Below are 17,564 nucleotides of genomic sequence, written 5' to 3'. Positions count from 1 at the left end.
GGATACGGGCCAAGCGATGGATCGTTCTGGAGAGATGGACAGCCGCAATGATGGTCAGCGACGTGGAAGGCTTTCGGAAGAGCCATAGTGCCTATTTCAGCGCCGCAGAGGACACGCGGGATGGATCTTTCGTCGCCGACACGAAAAACAACCTCGACGACGGTATCAAACAACCCGGCGTCTTTCGGCACTCTAATTTCCTCCGCGGCTCCCGAATCTCCGCCGCGGGATCGATAACGGTCAAAGATGGCCATTTGCGCATTCTGCAGCCGAGGTTGGGCCATTATAGGACGCCGAGTCATAGTTTGAGAAATTTTATCAAGAGCTTGCAGGGGAGAAGGGTGGATATGTCGATGACTGCTGTTGGTCGGAGTTATGCGGCTATGGTAGGGATTGAGACGTATATGAAGACGAAGGGTAGGCTGAAAGGACTTAAGAAAGGGTTCCAGGGGTTGAGTTTTACGAAGGATGGGGGAGAGAAGAGAGAGAAGAGGGGGTAGGGTTGGTGGGGACGGTGAATGACTAGTGAGGATGAGCTATGAGATATGAGAGACCGATAACGACTGACGAAAGCGAATGGCTCGGATATGCTATTAGTCACGGAAAGTGCGGACATTCCTCGCAGCGATTGCCAAGTGGTATTCTGCGATGTCGTGGTAGCTTTTGAAGCGGACTACGTCGCCTCGTTATGCTAAACCCTGCCAACTCTATAAAGCAAAGTCGTGTCTTGCGAAAGTCGCCATTGTGCTCGGTCGCGATAGTCATCTAATCTTTTCTGCGTGAAAAGGATCTTCTACAGCAGACGTCGAGACCAATAATTGATACCAAGTTTCGCCGTCCCTCAGACATCGAGCGCCCATCATAGCAGTATCCAAAGATGGTGACCTGAGGAGAAGTTCATATCAGCACAAGAGTCATTTTCAATGGTTTGTCAACAGCAAGCAGGGCTTTCAAGTGTGCTTCTTAATCAGACATCAAAGGAAGGCTCCTTGATAGCGCCCATGATACCGGCGGCACCATTTGGGTCAGCGCCGCCAGTTCGCGTAGAAACTGCGAATGACAGTGGTGTTTCATCATTCAGAAGGTTGGCGCGGGAGGAAGACGGCGAGGAAGTAGAAGGCTCACATTTGCATTTACAGAGGGAAAGTGCAGTAGACTGCGATTGTACCTCCCTCGGCTAAGTCACGTCTAGACAAGCTCTATGAAGATGGGGATAAAGTCTGTATAAAATAACGTTAGCAGGGCACAGCGAAATATAGACTTGTGCGGTGAAAGTAGCGATAGGCTATGTCAGAGAGAAGATTATGGTTCGCCATGATCCACTCGCTCCTCCCATTCATTGCTTTGAGCCGAAGCCAAGACGCATGTATGGATTTGCAGGAGTTTGCAGATTGTCCGACTAAGGATGACGATATTGGTGTTTCATCATGGAATGCAAGAGGCTCGACGGAGAGGAGAAAGAGGAGGGAACTTGCCTTGAGAGACTGAAAAGTGGAGCTAGACGTTTCGGCCTAGATTCGTAATGCCTTCAAATGCTCTCACTGGATGAGCCGCGGGCGGTTTTCAAGTCGCCTCAATGATCGGCCACCAGACTTTCCTCCCCTCGCTTGGACGTGCTTGGCTTTCACGACCCTGTTCTGCGACCTTTGTGGCCGCAAATCCATTTGATTTGGCTTCTTCGGTGACAGCAGGCTCGTCGCCGTAGTCTAAAACTTGGTCTTCTGCAGCGGCCGAGTCGAGCTCTCTCACGAACCCTCTAGCGCTCCGAGACGCATATTTCCTGCCGTGCACGTAGCCGGTATCTGTATCTCCTCGTTTCCGCTTCTTCCTCGCATGCGTAGCTTCCACGTGTTGGGGTGTAGTTTCCGGAACCGTAGCAAAGACCTCTTGTGCTTCCCCATCAGACTGCCCCTCTCCATCCTCATCAAACAACGCGGTGGCTTCGACAGCGTCTTCTGGCTGAGAAACCATAGTCTCATCCTGATCACCCCCTTCTGCTTCCAGGTTCTCCTTGCGCACCTGTCTTTCTCGCAGTATAGAGTAAATCTCGCTATGTCTGAACATAGCGATTTGGTCGTCCGTTAGCGTCCTTTTGGCGCCATCAGGATAGTATCCAAGATCGTCGTCATTTTCATCGAAGGCTTGTTTGTGGGCATCGCTACTATGAATTTCCGGCTCTGTATGAAGCAGTGGGGCAGGAGCAGCAGAGCCGAAGACACGGGCATGAAACGCAGATAGGTCTTCCTGTGTCACCGCAAATTAGCAGGGTCATTTCTTTGAGAAGAAGATAGGCAAACCTGTGTCACGGTAGGAAGTTGAAGCAGAGGATACAATGAAGGCACCGCCATGGGCTCTAGCTCGAGCTCGGACCTACCTCAATGATCCAGGGTTTTGAAGAAAGATGTAGAGCTCACTCGCTCAAGAAATATTGCGGAACGCTGCCGCACACCGCACTAATCAAATGACTTGACTTGACTTGGTGACTTTAGTTTCTCCTCCTTTACTTGACTGGTGACCATCCGTGATTTCGCTACTTGTATTTATGAGCCTTGACTCTAGATGATCACATAGACTACGGATCAATGGGCTGTGAGAAGGAACAGAATGGCCTCACAGTCGCGTCCTCAACATACCCTTGCCCTCAAGTTCACTCCCGTCTTGAGACGCACATTGCCGAGTATGACGCAGATCGAGACCAAAGCTGCCTTTTTAAATCCCTGGCACTGCTTACAATCGTGCTGTTTGCTGGGGTTCGCTTTAGGCACACATCATCTCCTTCACTCTTCTCCTTGTCGAGGTGCATAATCTTCTTCAATCATTCTCTTTCGCTCGTGTCTGTACTGGCAGCGCGTTCCGCTTCGTAACGGTACGCATCTTGGGTAATATCATGCCGGTATTCTCATGAGATGCGGTGTTAAATTGTGTCACTGTCGAGTGATTTGCGGAATATACTTTGCAAATGTTCATCTGTGCGCGCCAGTTGAGTATTTTTGTACTCAACAAGTCTATCCATGAGCCTCGAATAAAGGATTCATCTGCTCTCGATCCCTCTGTTCACCTCTTGTATTCTGCCCTTTACACATCTGACTGGGACAGGGCTAATATACAAACTCGAAAGCAACGTAAATACCGATGATTATCAATACGCCGAGGTCAAACAACATCGCACAAGACTGTCTTGTCTGTCTTCAACGTCCATTTTTTGGTTTTGGTTTCCTATCTCATCGGATGTAGTTAGTCCGTTACAAAATGCCCCGGATCGTCCACCACCCGCAAAGTCGCCCACACCAAATTCGCTCCCTGAGCACTCGCATAAACCGCCTCCCACAACCCTGCACAACTCGCCGGCGAACTATAGAACCCCTCATACAGACTCACATACATCCCTCCCATCGGAATCGCTTGCAGCATTTCCATAGCGAAACTGGCGACAAAGGACCAGGGGATGGTTGTGAGTGGAGAGTACATGTACAGTTGCAGGCGGCCGTAGTTGACGGTTATGGATTGGCGATATGGTTGATTGACCCAGGAAGTTGAAGCACTCGCGTGCAGGTGGGAGTACAAGGCTGTGAGGGCTGTGGCGCCTGCTTGTATGGGGAGGATTTTCGTGAGGCGGGTGAGGCGGAGGCAGATGAGGGGACTCTGATGGCTGCTGGAGGCTTCGGTTCCGCGGTCGTGAAGGGGTGCGGGTGCTTGCGAGCGATGTACGATTGGGCTGAGGTTCATAGCGAGACCTGCCGATTGACCGTGGGCGGAGCTCAGAGCCAGAGCAGATAGGCAGGGTATCGATAGAAGTATGAGTGGGAGGCGAGAACTCTTGAGTGTACCCATCTTGCAGCTTGAAAAGGTCTTGAAGGTTCCTTGATGTGGCCCATCGCCGACCGTAACATTGAGCTTCGTTAATGAAAAAAGGCGCCTATCGGGTCGCTGTTACATAAGTTACAACGCGTCTTACATAGAAGCCAGTGTAAGACAATCTTTAAGCGCTCGCTTCAAGCAGCATCTAATACATAAATTTGGGTATCGCATCTCAATCGCATCTGCGCTAAAGCCTTAACGCCTAGAATCACTGTGATCATCCAACGAATACTTGATCCTTCACGAAGGGCTCCCAGCGCCGCCACCAACCTTGAACTTGATCTTCAGCTTCGGCTTGGCATTATCCCCTTCTACTACTGGGCTCGGCGGCACGCTCTCTACACTCGTGACCGAAGAAGCAGACGCCGTACTCTGCATTGGAGGCTTCTTTGGCTTGAACATTAGTTTGAGCGGCGGCTGCATGCCATTGTTAGGGATACTGTTCTCTCGTTTGATAAAGGGCTGGGGAAGAGCAGCGACAGCTTTGCGTTTAGCTATGGTTGTGCGGACGCGAGAAGTGCGGGTGAAGAGAAGTTTGCCTTTGCCCAGGTTCTTGATTTCCCAGTATCGAGGGTATCTGAGGAGGACGATGATTTTGGAGTCGGGTTCATATAGCCAGTCGCAGATGCCCAGGAGCTCGCCCAGTTGACGTAAGGATAGGGTTGGTGATTCGATAGCCTTCCACAGCTCTTTCTTCAGGACGGGGTCCGCGGACACTTCATCTCTTAAAGCATTGAGCGCCCCCTCGACTGTTTGCTTCCGCGCTAGATCCGCCTGCCGGCCTTCGGTGGTTGACTCTTGCTCAATGACGAGACCGTCCAGCTGAGCTGCTTGTTCTTTGGCAACTTCTAAGTGCTCGCCCACCGCAATAGCACCAAGAGCCTTGCCAAATATGCGAAGCAGGTTCTCTCGAACATAGGGTGAAGGATCTGTGCCTAGGACGAAGAGGAACCAACGAAGTATAGCATGGTTCTTCGCAAAGCCCAAAGCCATGACATTCGAAAAAGCACTGAGGCGCAGGTACTCCGAAGTACCATCTGGCGTGTAGTGTAAGAAATCCACAGGCCTGGTCTGGATGATGCCAGCTTTAGCTAATATTCGCTTGCAGTCCAGAGCAGTAGTTGAGAGTATGTTGTGGTAGGAAGGGATCCATTCATCGATACGCCGGTGTCGATCGATCTCTTCCAGACAGGCGTTGAGAAATACTTGGTTGTCTTCGCTGTTATCTTCGAAATCATCAAGATCATTTGCCGGAAACGGCGGCTTCGAAGCTAGGGCTTCTGCTAATCCCCTCATAAGAGTGGCGACATAGTGGCAATCGGAGATCTAAGCAAGTCAGATACATATCCGTCTACATCATTGTAGACTTCCCACCTGGTTATTCGAGTTGTCGTTGAACTTCAGCTTCTCAAAGAGAAAATTTCTCGATTGATAAGGGGTGTGGCCGCTTGGGTTGCGGATTTTCGCCATCGCCTGAGGGATCGCACACTGTATGTAGTAAGATGCGCGGTCGGTAAAGTCATTCGAGCGCGTCATGGGAGAGCCTGGATAGCAGAAGAATTCCTGAAAGGCCTTCTCGAGATGGAAAGAGCCAATCCAGCCCACCTCACTTTTGGCGTTTTTTGCTAGAACAGCTGCTGCAGCGGTACGGATGCCGTGGAAGTATCGTTGGTCCATTAGCGTTCGTACAAGTACCGTGGAAACCAGTTCATGTGCATTCACAAAACTCATCCACTGAATTGACTGGTCTACGTCAGAAGCCGCACTTTTTATCCGTGGGTATTGACTTACCTCCAGCTGAGCTACAACGTCTCTGTCCTGTTGCAACTGTGAGACCCACATATATGGTGGCATTGACGTTGAAATCTTGCAGATCCATTCAAAATCTGCGTCCATGCGTATCCATTCGTAAGACTCTTGACTCATCTTTTCTTCATCATCTTTGCTCCACTCCGCAAGCCTCCATTCCTTCATCTCTTCTTCGGATTGTAGAACGTCACCCAAAGAGTATAATAGGACATCGTCGTTTCCGCCACCCATGTATTCATTTCCCACGCTTGCCGCAGTTCTTTCCTTCTGCCGCCGACTTCGTTTGAGTCGTTTATACTTGGTATTGTACGGGATGTCGAATGTCGTTTTGGAGTCTTTGATTTCAATAATATGCTCGTATGGTGTGCCATCAGCTTCGTGGATACGTATGGTCATTGGACCCTGGAAATTGTGTAAGACTTCCACTCGGAAACCCTTCAGGGTACTTACGGTGAATGCTGGTTGTATGGGACCTGCGTAGACCGCTTTATGCTCTTCCTTGACATCTCGAACGAAATATTCACTGTCCATGTCTCGATCCTTGATGTTCTCGGCTTGACTCTGCTGAATCATCATTTCCACTACAAGCTTCTTCTTATTGAATCTTTGAGTGACGCGGAACTTAGGGCATCCGGCTCCCTCAACCCATTGCGCGAAGAAAACGTCAAATTTCATGTGACCCAGCTTTTCGCATGTCCTGATAAAGTATGGTGAGTCGATGGAGCCATTGGCAAGGTCACCCACTTTGGCATTCAAAAAGATCCTTGATATGATTCGAGAAAGACCCCCGGAAGTACCCGCTTTCGTTAGTCTTCGATCCAGTATGAAGAGAACCAGAGGCGCTTTGAGTTCCAGAAATTCAAGCTCTGATGGGTCGAGGGCGATCAAAGCTCCGGTGTCGTACAGTGATGGACGATCGATGTCGAGCTCAACAACACGGTCTGCTGCCCTCTTCTGATTATAACGGTATTCGTTGTTACCGGACAGCTTCTTCATGAAGATATCAGTGATAAAATAGGCAATGCCCACAACGACCCAAAAATCAGAAGGGTCTTTTGGCACAATATTGATGCCCATCCATTGCACAGCAAGAGCATGGACTAGCTGGCGGCTAACGCGATCCAAAGGTTCGATGACATCTTCTGGAAATAGCAGCCGGTTGCTACATATTGACAAAGAACCGGTGTCGAGGATATCTGGATGTAGATCGTCCACAAAACAAAGACTGTAGTCTGAGAATGGATACGAGCCGTAAGTCATAGTAATAAAATCTATAGCCTAGGACCCTGTCAGTCTTGTAAGTTATCACATATTAACTTGTGAGCTCTACCTTTGCTATTGGAAGACACGTATTTTTGATCTCGTCGACTCTACCTGGCAAGCAAAAGCCATGAACGGGAACGGCGTTTTGGCCGAGTCTTTCATCTTCCTCACTCTCACGAAATTCTGCTAAGTCAACATGCTCGAATGGGCCTATGGCAAAACCAATGTGCTGCGCTGAGATAGCTGTTATGCACGTGAACGATGTAGTCTTGCTCGCAGGGTCTCGAGCATCGACAATCTATAGTTATTAGTTCAAGCAGTACATGCGAATACCAAAGAATCTCACCTCATCGGTCATGTCTCCTGTACATATTACTGCTAGATCCAGCGCCTTGTCTTCGTCACTGAAATTGGACTGAACATCAACTTTCCGAAGTCCGTTGGTCTCATTGACGCTGTCCGAGACGTCGTGAAAGCAATTGGCTTGTAGTGGTGTTGAGCTTGAAGATGGCTGTAGAGCGTCTCCAACAGTCTTCTGGCATTTGATAGAGATTTCCCAGCTACACTTCGAGTTCAGGTTATCGACGCATGGAAATAAGCAGCAAGCAGCACCGGGTGATAGAGAATTGGTGGTGTACGCATGAGGATATCGAAGGTCCCCTTCTTCCCAGCCGACAAAGTGCATTCCATCCCGAATATTCTCAATTACGTAGTCTATGATGAGGCTGATCGCTGTGAAGCGTGCTGTCTGCTCAATTGCGGTACGGGAGCTTTGAACAAGGTCGATTGCCGAGCCATCGCCCGAGTCTTTTTTGTTATTGCCCAAAGTCCTCGACAAGAGAATATTTTGTGCCTCCTCGGAGAATGGATCTAGCTCATCTATTTTGACGGTCTTGGGTATTGTCACCTCCAGCTCTTCTTCAGGAGGATCCTTGAACTGTGCCTCCAATTTTCGCTGTAGCATGTCGTATTGTTGAACTCCAGCAGCGTTCCACTTTAGTTTTGCCTTCTTATAAGGATCTGTGAGTGAAATAGCAGAACATGGCTTTCCATTGAGCGAGAGACGAGTGACGACAACTTGTCTGCAATTGAGTCGAATAATTCTTAGGTCCTTTGAGTGTGGATTGATCGTGATCATGGTGCGACCTATCAGGCTCCGTGAGCGAAGGTCAATGTCGAGCTCGACTGTCTGGTTGGAGACTGAGAATCCCAGGTCAGCTGGTTGTGGACTTGCACTTTCCACTATGGGCGCCATTTTTTTCAGCCTATCAGGCCAGACCCAAAGACAGCTCCGGAGTGCGCCTTAACACGAGCTTTCGTTGAGGTGGCCGGCCTTCATCCTCGATTCACAATAGCCCGCGGTGAGACTTTGATGGCAAAATCGGGCCAGATCTGGGGCGATTGTGAGCTGTAAGCAGGTAACGTTCGACTCCAATAGCGTTTTGTATAGGAGTGTGACCCATAGAAAGGGTTCATGGGTGATGCGCTTGCGCAGGACTCAAAAAGTCTGGTCCTGTGTCGTCGACATTCGGCAGCGAATTCTATTTCACATTCACCCTTGCTACCCGGCAATGGTGTGCCCCGCCAAAGTTGAGCTCCGCCATTCTCCAAGTTTACACTCCTTCAGAGCCCGATTTACATTTTACCACTACTCGAGTCATTCTTCATCAGGATGGCACTCGCTCCCAAGTTTGCTGGCCAAGCTTACTCCGCTAATGTCTCGCCAAAAGCCATCCACACCATCGAGCTCTACCTCGATTACGTCTGCCCCTTCTCCGCCAAAATGTTCAACACCCTCTACAATTCTGTACTTCCCAATGTCCCCAAAAAGTACCCTGCAAAGGTCCAGTTCCTCTTTCGCCAGCAAATTCAACCATGGCACCCTTCCAGTACTCTTGTGCATGAAGCTGGGGCGGCTGTACTGAGACTTGCGCCTGATAAATTCTGGCCCTTCAGCGAGGCGCTTTTTGAGCACCAGAAGGAATTTTTTGATGTGAATGTCGTGCACGAGGCGCGGAATGATACGTACAGGCGTCTGGCGAAATTGGCGGGAAGCGTTGGATTGGAGGAAAGCAAGGTGTTCGAGCTGTTGGAGATTTCGGACAAGCCTGGAGAGGGAGGAAGTTTGAATGTTGGGAACAAGGTTACAGATGATGTTAAGCTGATGGTGAAGGTGAGTCTTTCTCGTTGACTCTGGGGCAATCAGGTACCTAATGACCTGGCGAACAGGCGAATCGACGTGTAGGTGTTCATGTAACACCAACCATTTTGTTCGATGTGAGTGGTTGTCTTTCGAGAATATAGCAGGCCTTGCTAAGAACCATGCCAGGGTATCGAAGAGGGAAGCATTTCAAGCAGCTTTACCGGTCAACAGTGGGAAGAATGGCTTGACAAGAACGTCAAATGAGCGCAGTCCGGAGTCGTGCAACAGCTGCCACCGGCGGTAAAAGATTGCTCTCTCGTAGCTCTCTGGTTGCAAACGTCTCTAAAAATGCGGGTTATCGATCGATGGCTAAATACAGAGTAGAGTCATGACATGAGAACCATGATCTCCATGCCCAACCTTGCCGGAACATCTTCCGCTTCGTGCCGCTATCCACGCTCAAAACATGTTCCGTTGATGCATACCGTCGCAGGCTGAAATGCTGAAGTACTGACATACATGGAGACCCGTGCAGGTGAGGTATCAAAAGTCTGAGAGGAGGTCAGTTGCTGCTAATGTGGCACCAGTGGCTGATAGTTAATGGGTCGCCTGAGCCATAGTCAGAAGAGAAGCGGCCTATAGTTTGGTGTGTGGGCGACTTACTTGAAGAGAAGGATGTGTGGTTCTGGTTCGTGGACTTCGTAATGCTCCCATCCCAGACTCTACCAGACGCGCAATTAGTTTGCTGCTCGAGACTTGGGTATTCCTGCTTGGTCGTACGCACCTGTGTGATACCTAATCCTCTCCACTCTTCCTCCCACAGTAATTTCAGGGTGCCTTTGGACGGGTCGAAGTAGTCTTTCGGTATCTTTTTTATCATGTCTTTAGGCAGTTGTACATGCCGATATTCGTTTTCATCATCCGAATATCTGGCGTACGCATCAGCAAATTCAAAGGATCCGGAAGATCCCAACTCTCACCTCGAGGAGTAGTGTATTGCTTCCACGAACTCTTCCAATCGATCTCTCTCTGCCTCCGTCAGCAGCCTAGGCTGCTTATTCCTCCTGTCGTGGTCCAGAGCAGCCATGGTGGAGGAAAATCGAAGCTGATGCCGGTGAGAGTGGAGCTCGTTATTGAAGGCAGAAGAATTTAAATGTTCTTGAAGTGGGTGATTGATTTCAGCGACAGTCGTGTCAAGTGCTTGGCGGTGGAGTGAACGAGCCTGGGGAACCTTTTCAATTATTTCACGCCCCCACGATCAATGAGAGGTGTTGCGACCTCTTGCAAGATAGCACAGCAACGTATAGAGACGGTGCAAGCGAATGAGAGGTGCGCAGGTTGGTACGTGGATCAGGCAATGCTATGGGGCGGGTTGCACGAGGTGGAGTGTTAAAAGTAAACACAGCGGCCTGCGATTTCCCGTTCTTTCGCGGGGCACGAGGGTGGAAGATTTGCTTGGCACGCTAACCACATTCTAAGTGGCCCATCAAAACAGCATGGGATTGATGATATTGTTTGAATATAGGCCTCAAGTTGCTGGATGATCGCATCTTGTTCATACAGCTGCCCCCTCATTGACATTCCCATTCGTTTCCCAGGCTTTTTGTTGAGATACACGGCGATCGCCTTCGCGCTCATAACCATTCCACTCCCAACCGCGTTCAAACGTCAAAATAGACCGCCCCCCAAGGGCGCACCGAATCCTCCGGCGCCGAGAGATTGCCAATCATTCGGAGGGCCATTGCGCTGGATCATTCGGTTGTAGAATACAGCGGTGTTGACTCCGCCGCAATACTCATTGCCCGCAACCTCTGTTACCCCCCCGCGACCGCCGCGCTCCAAGGAGATGAGCTCAAAGCGAAGAGCTGCCGCGAGCGCAGGACCGTCACAAGCACTAGAGGGAACGGAAGGTCCGGCTTCAAAGCGGAGGAAAACACAGGTATGTCTGCTTTGAAGTCTGTGTCATGTCGTTGGGGTGGGGTGTGGTTGTGGTTGTGGTGTGGTTGTACTTAAAAAGGACGAGGGGTTGAGGAGAATTCACGGACATGGTCATCGCCTTTCGCTAGGGCCGCAAGGCTTCGGACCTGTCAACTCTACAGCTGCCTGTCGCGCTACTTGATTCTCAATGCAACCACCTTTCCAAGTGCCAAAGTTGCCAACAGTTACCCACACTATGGCTGACATCAATTTTCTTCAAGGTCAACGACGAGGAAACCCCAGAGGAGACTACCAAGCTTGGTCTTCGATTCCTGGATCAAATCAAAAACGCCCGCGACAAAGGGTAAGCATGCCAATGCATGTGCGCGTACGCATGCTTAAGCCGTAGTCGCTAATACAATTCCATATTAGGGACCGCCTCATAGCTACATTTTTCTTGTTCCTACCTGACAGGGTATGATATCAATTTGGCAAGAGCAAGGGCAGCTACTAAAGCGCAATCATTATACAGAAGAAGACACCCAACTACTATCAGAAAGTCGGTCTTCCTGTGGCTTTGGATACAGTCGAGGTTAGGCATATTTACGTTGTCAGAGGCGGCGCATCTGCTCTGCTTTCCAAGTTTTTCCAGCGCTACACAATCCACGCCCTCGCATTATAGCCACACAGAATGCTGACGATGGCCTCACTCTCTAGGCGAAATTGAACAACAATGAGTATACTAATATGACTAGCTTGGAGGGGGATCTCAGACGCATGATCAGTAATGCCAAAGCCTACAACGAGAAGCGCTCCCAGGCCTTCTCCGACTCCGAAAAGATACGCAAACAACTTCAAGTCTTCATGCAAGAGAACAATCCAGCCTACAATGACCCAAGCTATGTCCCTTATAATACCCCAATTCCTCAAGGGTGGCAGGTTAAACAAGAAAAGCCGGAGGACACCCATGAGCAGGATGCGGAGGGTGAAACCGATCCGGAGGTTGCCAAACCTCCTGAGAAGCGCACCCGGCTTGTCACACGTGTAGGCTCGTCTGCAGCAGCAAATGACCGTAGAGCAAGCTCGACACCAGCAGTTCAGGATGTTGAGGGTGCTTACGAAAGCTTCGACGGCAACACGTTTCAGCAGGCGCAAGAGAAGATCGTGGGTGAGATGATCAATCACACAGATGCTGAGTACGTTGGAGTGTATTGTCGAGCCTGTACTCGCTGATTGATCGCAATAGGGATCAAGCAATCTTTGCACCTTTCATCCATCTTCCCCCTCGAACTCTTGTAGATTATTATAAGGTCATAAAGCACCCAGTCTCCCTCAAAAGCGTTCAAAAGCTTGTGCGAGGGATCAAAGGTAGAGAACCGCCTACAGGGTCGACTTTCTTGAAGAGCTGGCACGCATTTGAGGAAGAAGTCAGCTACATATGGAACAATGCACGTGATTACAACGAGGATGGTAGCGACCTCTTTGTATTGTCCGAGGAACTCGAGGTTCATTGTCCCCACCCAGAAACCCAACACAGAGTACTGATCTACGGACCAGTCGTACTTCCATACTCGATTAGCAGAAGCGAAACGATCTGTTGCAGAGCCTCCACAGCCAAAGGTCAAGCTTAGAATGCCAGCCAAATCTCCAGAACCACCAAAGATCACCTTGAAGTTCGGCGGGCAGAAAGCGACTGGTTCTGCTTCAATGTCGGTAGATAATGAGTCTCTCAAACGTCAACAGGAGCTCGTGCGAGCGGGCGTCAATGGCTACGCGCCAGGCAAAGGTAACACAACATCTCTACCCCGCAGCATCTTCGGACTCTCACACTCTCGCTCAGGATCTATACCAACTCCCGCCTCAAGTCGACTGTCTCACGAGAGAAGTGGATCTGCTGAACACGCCATGAGCGGCATGAAGACCGAAACAGCCCATGGTCAATCGCCGGCACTCAATGCGATTCCAAATGGAAGCAGCGAAGCTCGACAAAGCCCGAGTGCTTCAAATTTGCAAATGCCTCCTCCAATGCATGTGTCTTCTCGAATGCCGAGTGATAGCCCCAATCCTCATGCAACCCCAAGCGCCGTTGCTCCTACTAGCCAAGCTTCGAATACGCCTTTCAATTCACGGTTGAGGCAGCCAGGGAAAGGTAATTTTCTTGTGTCGTTGTAGAAACACTGGATCTTGCTGAACAGTACTAGATGTTTCAGACGCACTCATTGCGAATCTCAACATCTCCACACATCCCGGTCTGAACATCAAAGACCACCTCAGCCTCGACATACCTGCATCCCCCACTCATACCCAGCAGTCCCGGACCATTACTGTGCCATATACGCACTTTTTCCTGCGTATCACGCCCACCGTCTCTTCGAGTCTCATGCACCGGCCCAGCAAGACTATCGTTTCATGCGGGAACAATAGACTGGAACCTACTCGACAAGCCGGAGAACCTGATCCTAGACGTCCAGTCTATGAGACGCGTCTCGTACCTGGCGTCAACTCTATCGAAGTCGAAATCATTGCGGGTCCCCCAAGAGGTGCCCCAAAGGTTGGTTCTGGGCAGGATATCGAGTTTGAGAAGATTACCGTTTTTGTTCACCTTCAGAAGATGTCGTAAGCGCTGGGAGACGGTTCGTTCTGAGCGAAGTCCGTAGAGCATGTGAATTGGTTAGCATTTCAGCATTGAGCGTGGAGTTCAGTATCCACGGCATACCCAAATCTTTACCTCCATCGTTCAAAGGACAATTGGTTGAGGATGGCGAATTCTGTTCCTCAATCCAATTGAGTATCGAGCGAGTAGAGAAGATCAACCTTTCGAGGCTTGTTCCTCGAGGCCACATTTTTATTCGTCTTACGGCAGCTTAATTGCAAATTCTGAATGGCCTTGTCTGCGGTTCATTCAGTAGGCAGCCCTATGTAAAGTATCACGCTAGGGTGCGGGTATGATCTTCCCACCGTTTTGGTGTCTTAAAAATTTTGAGCTTCCCTTACGAAATCCTTCACACCGCTCTCTTCGCCACGGACCTCTCTTCTTTCCTAATCAACGTTTCCGCAGCTTTCTATTGACTTAGCCACATATTTACATCATGGCGGACGAAGTTTACGAAGGAGCAATAGGCATTGACTTGGGTAAGACCGTCCGTAGCTTGCGCCTTGGAGTTTGCTCATCGTGGACAAAGGTACCACGTATTCATGTGTTGCCAACTATGAGGGAACAAATGTCGAGATCAGTACGTCGAATACTCCTACAGCACGAGGAAGAACTAACTTGCTGCTCTTTAGTTGCAAACGAGCAGGGTAGCTTCACCACACCATCCTTCGTCTCTTTCACGGACGAGGAGCGATTGATTGGCGAGTCGGCAAAGAACCAGGCGGCTATGAATCCCGCGAACACAATCTTCGATATCAAGTAAGTCACTTCCAGAAGAGGCTTTTCTGGAGGGTTATCGCTAACGATTCCCTTAGGCGTCTTATTGGAAGAAGATTCGACGACCCTACAGTCAAGAAAGATATCGAGTCATGGCCTTTCAAGGTCGTGGACCAGGGAGGAAATCCAATGGTGCAAGTTCAATACCTGAAGGAGACCAAGACGTTCTCTCCACAAGAGATCTCGTCTATGGTTTTAATGAAAGTACGTTTGCCAGCGCTTCACGTAGCTTTCTGTTCCTGACAGGTCTGTAGATGAAAGAGGTCGCAGAGACCAAGCTCGGCAAGAAAGTAAAGAAGGCTGTTATCACCGTACCTGCATACTTCAACGACAACCAGCGTCAAGCAACGAAAGACGCAGGCGCAATCGCTGATCTACAAGTCCTGCGAATCATCAACGAACCCACGGCTGCTGCTATTGCCTATGGTCTCGGCTCTGGAAAGTCCGAGAAGGAGAGGAATGTTCTGATCTACGATTTAGGAGGAGGAACTTTCGATGTCTCTCTGCTGCACATTCAGGGAGGAGTATTCACCGTCAAGGCCACGGCTGGTGATACCCATCTCGGGGGTCAAGACTTTGACACGAATCTCTTGGACCACTTCAAGAAGGAGTTTCAGCGGAAGACCAAAAAGGATCTTTCAGGAGACTCGCGTGCTCTTCGACGCTTACGAACGGCTTGTGAGCGGGCCAAGCGTACGTTGTCTAACGGTACCCAAACCACCGTTGAAATCGACTCTCTTTTCGATGGAGAGGACTTCAATGCTCAGATCACCCGTGCCCGTTTCGAAGACCTCAACGCTAAAGCTTTCAACGGCACCATCGACCCAGTACAACAGGTACTGAAAGACGCAAACCTCGACAAGAGCAAAGTGGACGAGATTGTGCTTGTTGGTGGTTCTACTCGTATTCCAAGGATACAAAAGCTCCTTAGCGACTTCTTTGATGGCAAGAAACTGGAAAAAAGCATAAATCCCGACGAGGCTGTTGCCTATGGCGCTGCTGTTCAAGCTGGTATCTTGTCAGGGAAAGCCACATCTGCTGACACCGCGGATCTTCTACTGCTCGACGTCGTTCCTCTCTCGCTTGGTGTTGCGATGGAAGGCAACATCTTTGCTGCCGTGGTTCCCCGCGGACAGACTGTCCCAACGATCAAGAAGCGTACTTTCACTACCGTCGCAGACAACCAACAGACTGTGCAATTTCCAGTGTTCCAGGGCGAGCGTGTCAATTGCGAGGACAATACCTCTTTGGGTGAATTTACTCTTGCACCGATACCGCCTATGAAGGCTGGTGACGCCGTTCTTGAGGTCGTCTTCGAAGTCGACGTCAATGGGATTCTCAAGGTCACTGCTACAGAAAAGACATCTGGACGCAGTGCGAACATCACTATTTCCAACTCTGTTGGCAAGCTCTCGTCGAGCGAGATTGAGAACATGATCAGCGGTAAGTATTCAATCAAAAAACACCCTTGCATGTTCCTACTGACCGTGTTTTAGATGCTGCAAAGTTCAAAAACAGCGACGATGCTTTCAGCAAGAAGTTCGAGGCCCGACAACAACTCGAATCATACATCTCCCGCGTTGAAGAAATCACTTCGGATCCAACGATGTCTCTCAAGCTTAAAGGTAAGACGAAGGAGAAGATCGAGACCGCCCTCAGCGACGCGATGGCCCAATTGGAAATCGAAGACTCCAACTCTGAGGATCTAAAGAAGAAGGAGCTGGCTCTGAAGAGACTAGTGACTAAGGCCATGTCTACACGCTAAAATTTCGATTCACGGAACAGAAGAGCTGTGCATTTGACGATATCCACGATGTGTCGTAGCGGATTTGTGGCATGCTATTGCGGGCCCTATTGTGCTCAAAAGTTACACTACTTTCTGGCCAGGTTGATGGAGATGCCCCTTCACATCATCTCGTCTCGCGCATGTAATATTCGTTTGTCTCGAAGGCTTTTGTCTCTGGATCCTTCTATAAAAATTGCGGTTTAGCTAGAGTGAATAGACAAAGACCAGACATGCCCACACATTTCACCATCTTCAAAGCTGTCGTACAAACTTCATTTTTTCACATCATGCAGGCATATCCGCATAACCCCCTCCAACAATCATCCCCCCTCCAATCCCCTCCTACACCCCTCAACCAACCGCCTCGCCTCCCCCACCGCCCCCTCATTCACCTTCTCCACCTCCCTCTCCGCCCTCCTCAGCTCGTCCGGCCCAACCAGTCTCCCCAATTCCATACTCCGGTGCTTCTTCCTCTGCGCCCCTCTCGCTTCCCGCAACGCAAACAACGCTTCCTCCCCCTTTTTGTCGGCCTGCTTTTTGGCTGCGAGCCGGGACTCGGCCGTCACGGGGGGTATGGCGATCGTGAGGGTTAGAGGGTCCGTGGGCGAGGTGGTGTAGGTTAGGGAGGGCAGGGAGGCGAGCGCTGAGAGGACGGGTTTGAGGTGCTGTGTAACGTGTCGTGTCAGTTCAGCGCTTGCGGCTGCAATGGTTCCAAGAACTGATGCGGCTGGGCCGTGGGGAAGATGGGGGGGAGGAGGATTGGTTGTCACAGTAGGGGAATTCCAAACGTACGTCCTTCTCCCCAACCAAAACCCCAACGTTCCGCCCCCGAGCCACCACGCTCGCCACATCCCCCAACTTCACACTCTCCCGCTCCGCTCTCCCCCTCCCCCCTATCCCTTCGTTGCCCCCATCCCCCCTACCCTCCCCACCGCCCTTCCCCAACACCACCCTCAATCCCTCAATGTCCTCCGCGTTCCGGCCCCCGGCTTTGATCTTGGCCAATTCCGACTTCAGGTGCTCGTGCGCGTGCTCGATGGCGGCTTCGTAGTCGGAGAAGTCGAAGGCGTTGACGGTGGGGGAGTGGGCTTGGGATTGGGCTTTGGAGGCGTTGAGGGAGACGGTGCGTTTGGAGTCTTGTTTCCCGCCCTTTTTGAGGAGGGGGGTGGTTGTGGTGAGGGTTCGGGTGGGAGGGGGGAGGGTGGGATGGGTTGGGGCTGGGTTATTGGGGCAGCATGGCTGGAGGGTGATCCTTGAGGGCGGGCGGGGGAAGCGGGGGCGTGAGAGTGTAGAAATGAGTGTGGTGGGCAGCTTTGCCCGCATTGCTGGTTGGAGCTGTGGTCGGGGTTCCTGAACTC

The 17,564-nt window shown here is 50.5% G+C and overlaps 10 protein-coding genes across 10 annotated transcripts; 5 read left to right on the top strand and 5 right to left on the bottom strand.

The window, feature by feature from the left end:
• Positions 1-47: 47 nt before the first annotated feature.
• Positions 48-500, top strand: HO173_008412 (uncharacterized protein; the record flags this gene model as incomplete). The annotated part of the gene is made up of 1 exon (XM_037310312.1): positions 48-500. One exon carries the CDS (start codon positions 48-50, stop codon positions 498-500), a length of 453 nt encoding a protein of 150 aa, XP_037162898.1.
• An 814-nt stretch (positions 501-1,314) lies between these two features.
• HO173_008411 (uncharacterized protein) lies at positions 1,315-1,488 on the top strand (the record flags this gene model as incomplete). The annotated part of the gene is made up of 1 exon (XM_037310311.1): positions 1,315-1,488. One exon carries the CDS (start codon positions 1,315-1,317, stop codon positions 1,486-1,488), a length of 174 nt encoding a protein of 57 aa, XP_037162897.1.
• Positions 1,489-1,563: 75 nt separating this feature from the next.
• Positions 1,564-2,348, bottom strand: HO173_008410 (uncharacterized protein; the record flags this gene model as incomplete). Its single annotated transcript, XM_037310310.1, has 2 exons — positions 1,564-2,244; positions 2,298-2,348. 2 exons carry the CDS (start codon positions 2,346-2,348, stop codon positions 1,564-1,566), a joined length of 732 nt encoding a protein of 243 aa, XP_037162896.1.
• An 886-nt stretch (positions 2,349-3,234) lies between these two features.
• On the bottom strand, positions 3,235-3,831 carry HO173_008409 (uncharacterized protein; the record flags this gene model as incomplete). Its single annotated transcript, XM_037310309.1, has 1 exon — positions 3,235-3,831. One exon carries the CDS (start codon positions 3,829-3,831, stop codon positions 3,235-3,237), a length of 597 nt encoding a protein of 198 aa, XP_037162895.1.
• A 267-nt stretch (positions 3,832-4,098) lies between these two features.
• On the bottom strand, positions 4,099-8,185 carry HO173_008408 (uncharacterized protein; the record flags this gene model as incomplete). Its single annotated transcript, XM_037310308.1, has 6 exons — positions 4,099-5,184; positions 5,233-5,601; positions 5,650-6,069; positions 6,118-6,945; positions 6,998-7,228; positions 7,277-8,185. The coding sequence occupies 6 exons, from the start codon at positions 8,183-8,185 to the stop codon at positions 4,099-4,101; spliced, it is 3,843 nt and encodes a 1,280-aa protein (XP_037162894.1).
• Positions 8,186-8,602: 417 nt separating this feature from the next.
• HO173_008407 (uncharacterized protein) lies at positions 8,603-9,337 on the top strand (the record flags this gene model as incomplete). Its single annotated transcript, XM_037310307.1, has 3 exons — positions 8,603-9,103; positions 9,160-9,207; positions 9,260-9,337. The coding sequence occupies 3 exons, from the start codon at positions 8,603-8,605 to the stop codon at positions 9,335-9,337; spliced, it is 627 nt and encodes a 208-aa protein (XP_037162893.1).
• A 308-nt stretch (positions 9,338-9,645) lies between these two features.
• Positions 9,646-10,160, bottom strand: HO173_008406 (uncharacterized protein; the record flags this gene model as incomplete). Its single annotated transcript, XM_037310306.1, has 4 exons — positions 9,646-9,682; positions 9,737-9,795; positions 9,858-10,002; positions 10,054-10,160. The coding sequence occupies 4 exons, from the start codon at positions 10,158-10,160 to the stop codon at positions 9,646-9,648; spliced, it is 348 nt and encodes a 115-aa protein (XP_037162892.1).
• A 759-nt stretch (positions 10,161-10,919) lies between these two features.
• HO173_008405 (uncharacterized protein) lies at positions 10,920-13,610 on the top strand (the record flags this gene model as incomplete). The annotated part of the gene is made up of 9 exons (XM_037310305.1): positions 10,920-11,012; positions 11,272-11,354; positions 11,423-11,465; positions 11,523-11,582; positions 11,708-12,186; positions 12,237-12,495; positions 12,548-12,776; positions 12,831-13,139; positions 13,192-13,610. The coding sequence occupies 9 exons, from the start codon at positions 10,920-10,922 to the stop codon at positions 13,608-13,610; spliced, it is 1,974 nt and encodes a 657-aa protein (XP_037162891.1).
• Positions 13,611-14,079: 469 nt separating this feature from the next.
• Positions 14,080-16,185, top strand: HO173_008404 (uncharacterized protein; the record flags this gene model as incomplete). The annotated part of the gene is made up of 6 exons (XM_037310304.1): positions 14,080-14,122; positions 14,173-14,223; positions 14,276-14,402; positions 14,459-14,624; positions 14,675-15,863; positions 15,917-16,185. The coding sequence occupies 6 exons, from the start codon at positions 14,080-14,082 to the stop codon at positions 16,183-16,185; spliced, it is 1,845 nt and encodes a 614-aa protein (XP_037162890.1).
• Positions 16,186-16,526: 341 nt separating this feature from the next.
• Positions 16,527-17,529, bottom strand: HO173_008403 (uncharacterized protein; the record flags this gene model as incomplete). Its single annotated transcript, XM_037310303.1, has 2 exons — positions 16,527-16,871; positions 16,999-17,529. 2 exons carry the CDS (start codon positions 17,527-17,529, stop codon positions 16,527-16,529), a joined length of 876 nt encoding a protein of 291 aa, XP_037162889.1.
• Between the last annotated feature and the right edge of the window lie 35 nt (positions 17,530-17,564).

The sequence above is a fragment of the Letharia columbiana genome, assembly GCF_014066305.1.
Source record: "Letharia columbiana isolate WasteWater2 chromosome Unknown Sc0000030_s1, whole genome shotgun sequence".
Classification (NCBI taxonomy): Eukaryota; Fungi; Ascomycota; class Lecanoromycetes; order Lecanorales; family Parmeliaceae; genus Letharia; species Letharia columbiana.
Note: the sequence above shows the minus strand (reverse complement) of the source record. Positions and strands in the feature narration are given on the sequence as shown.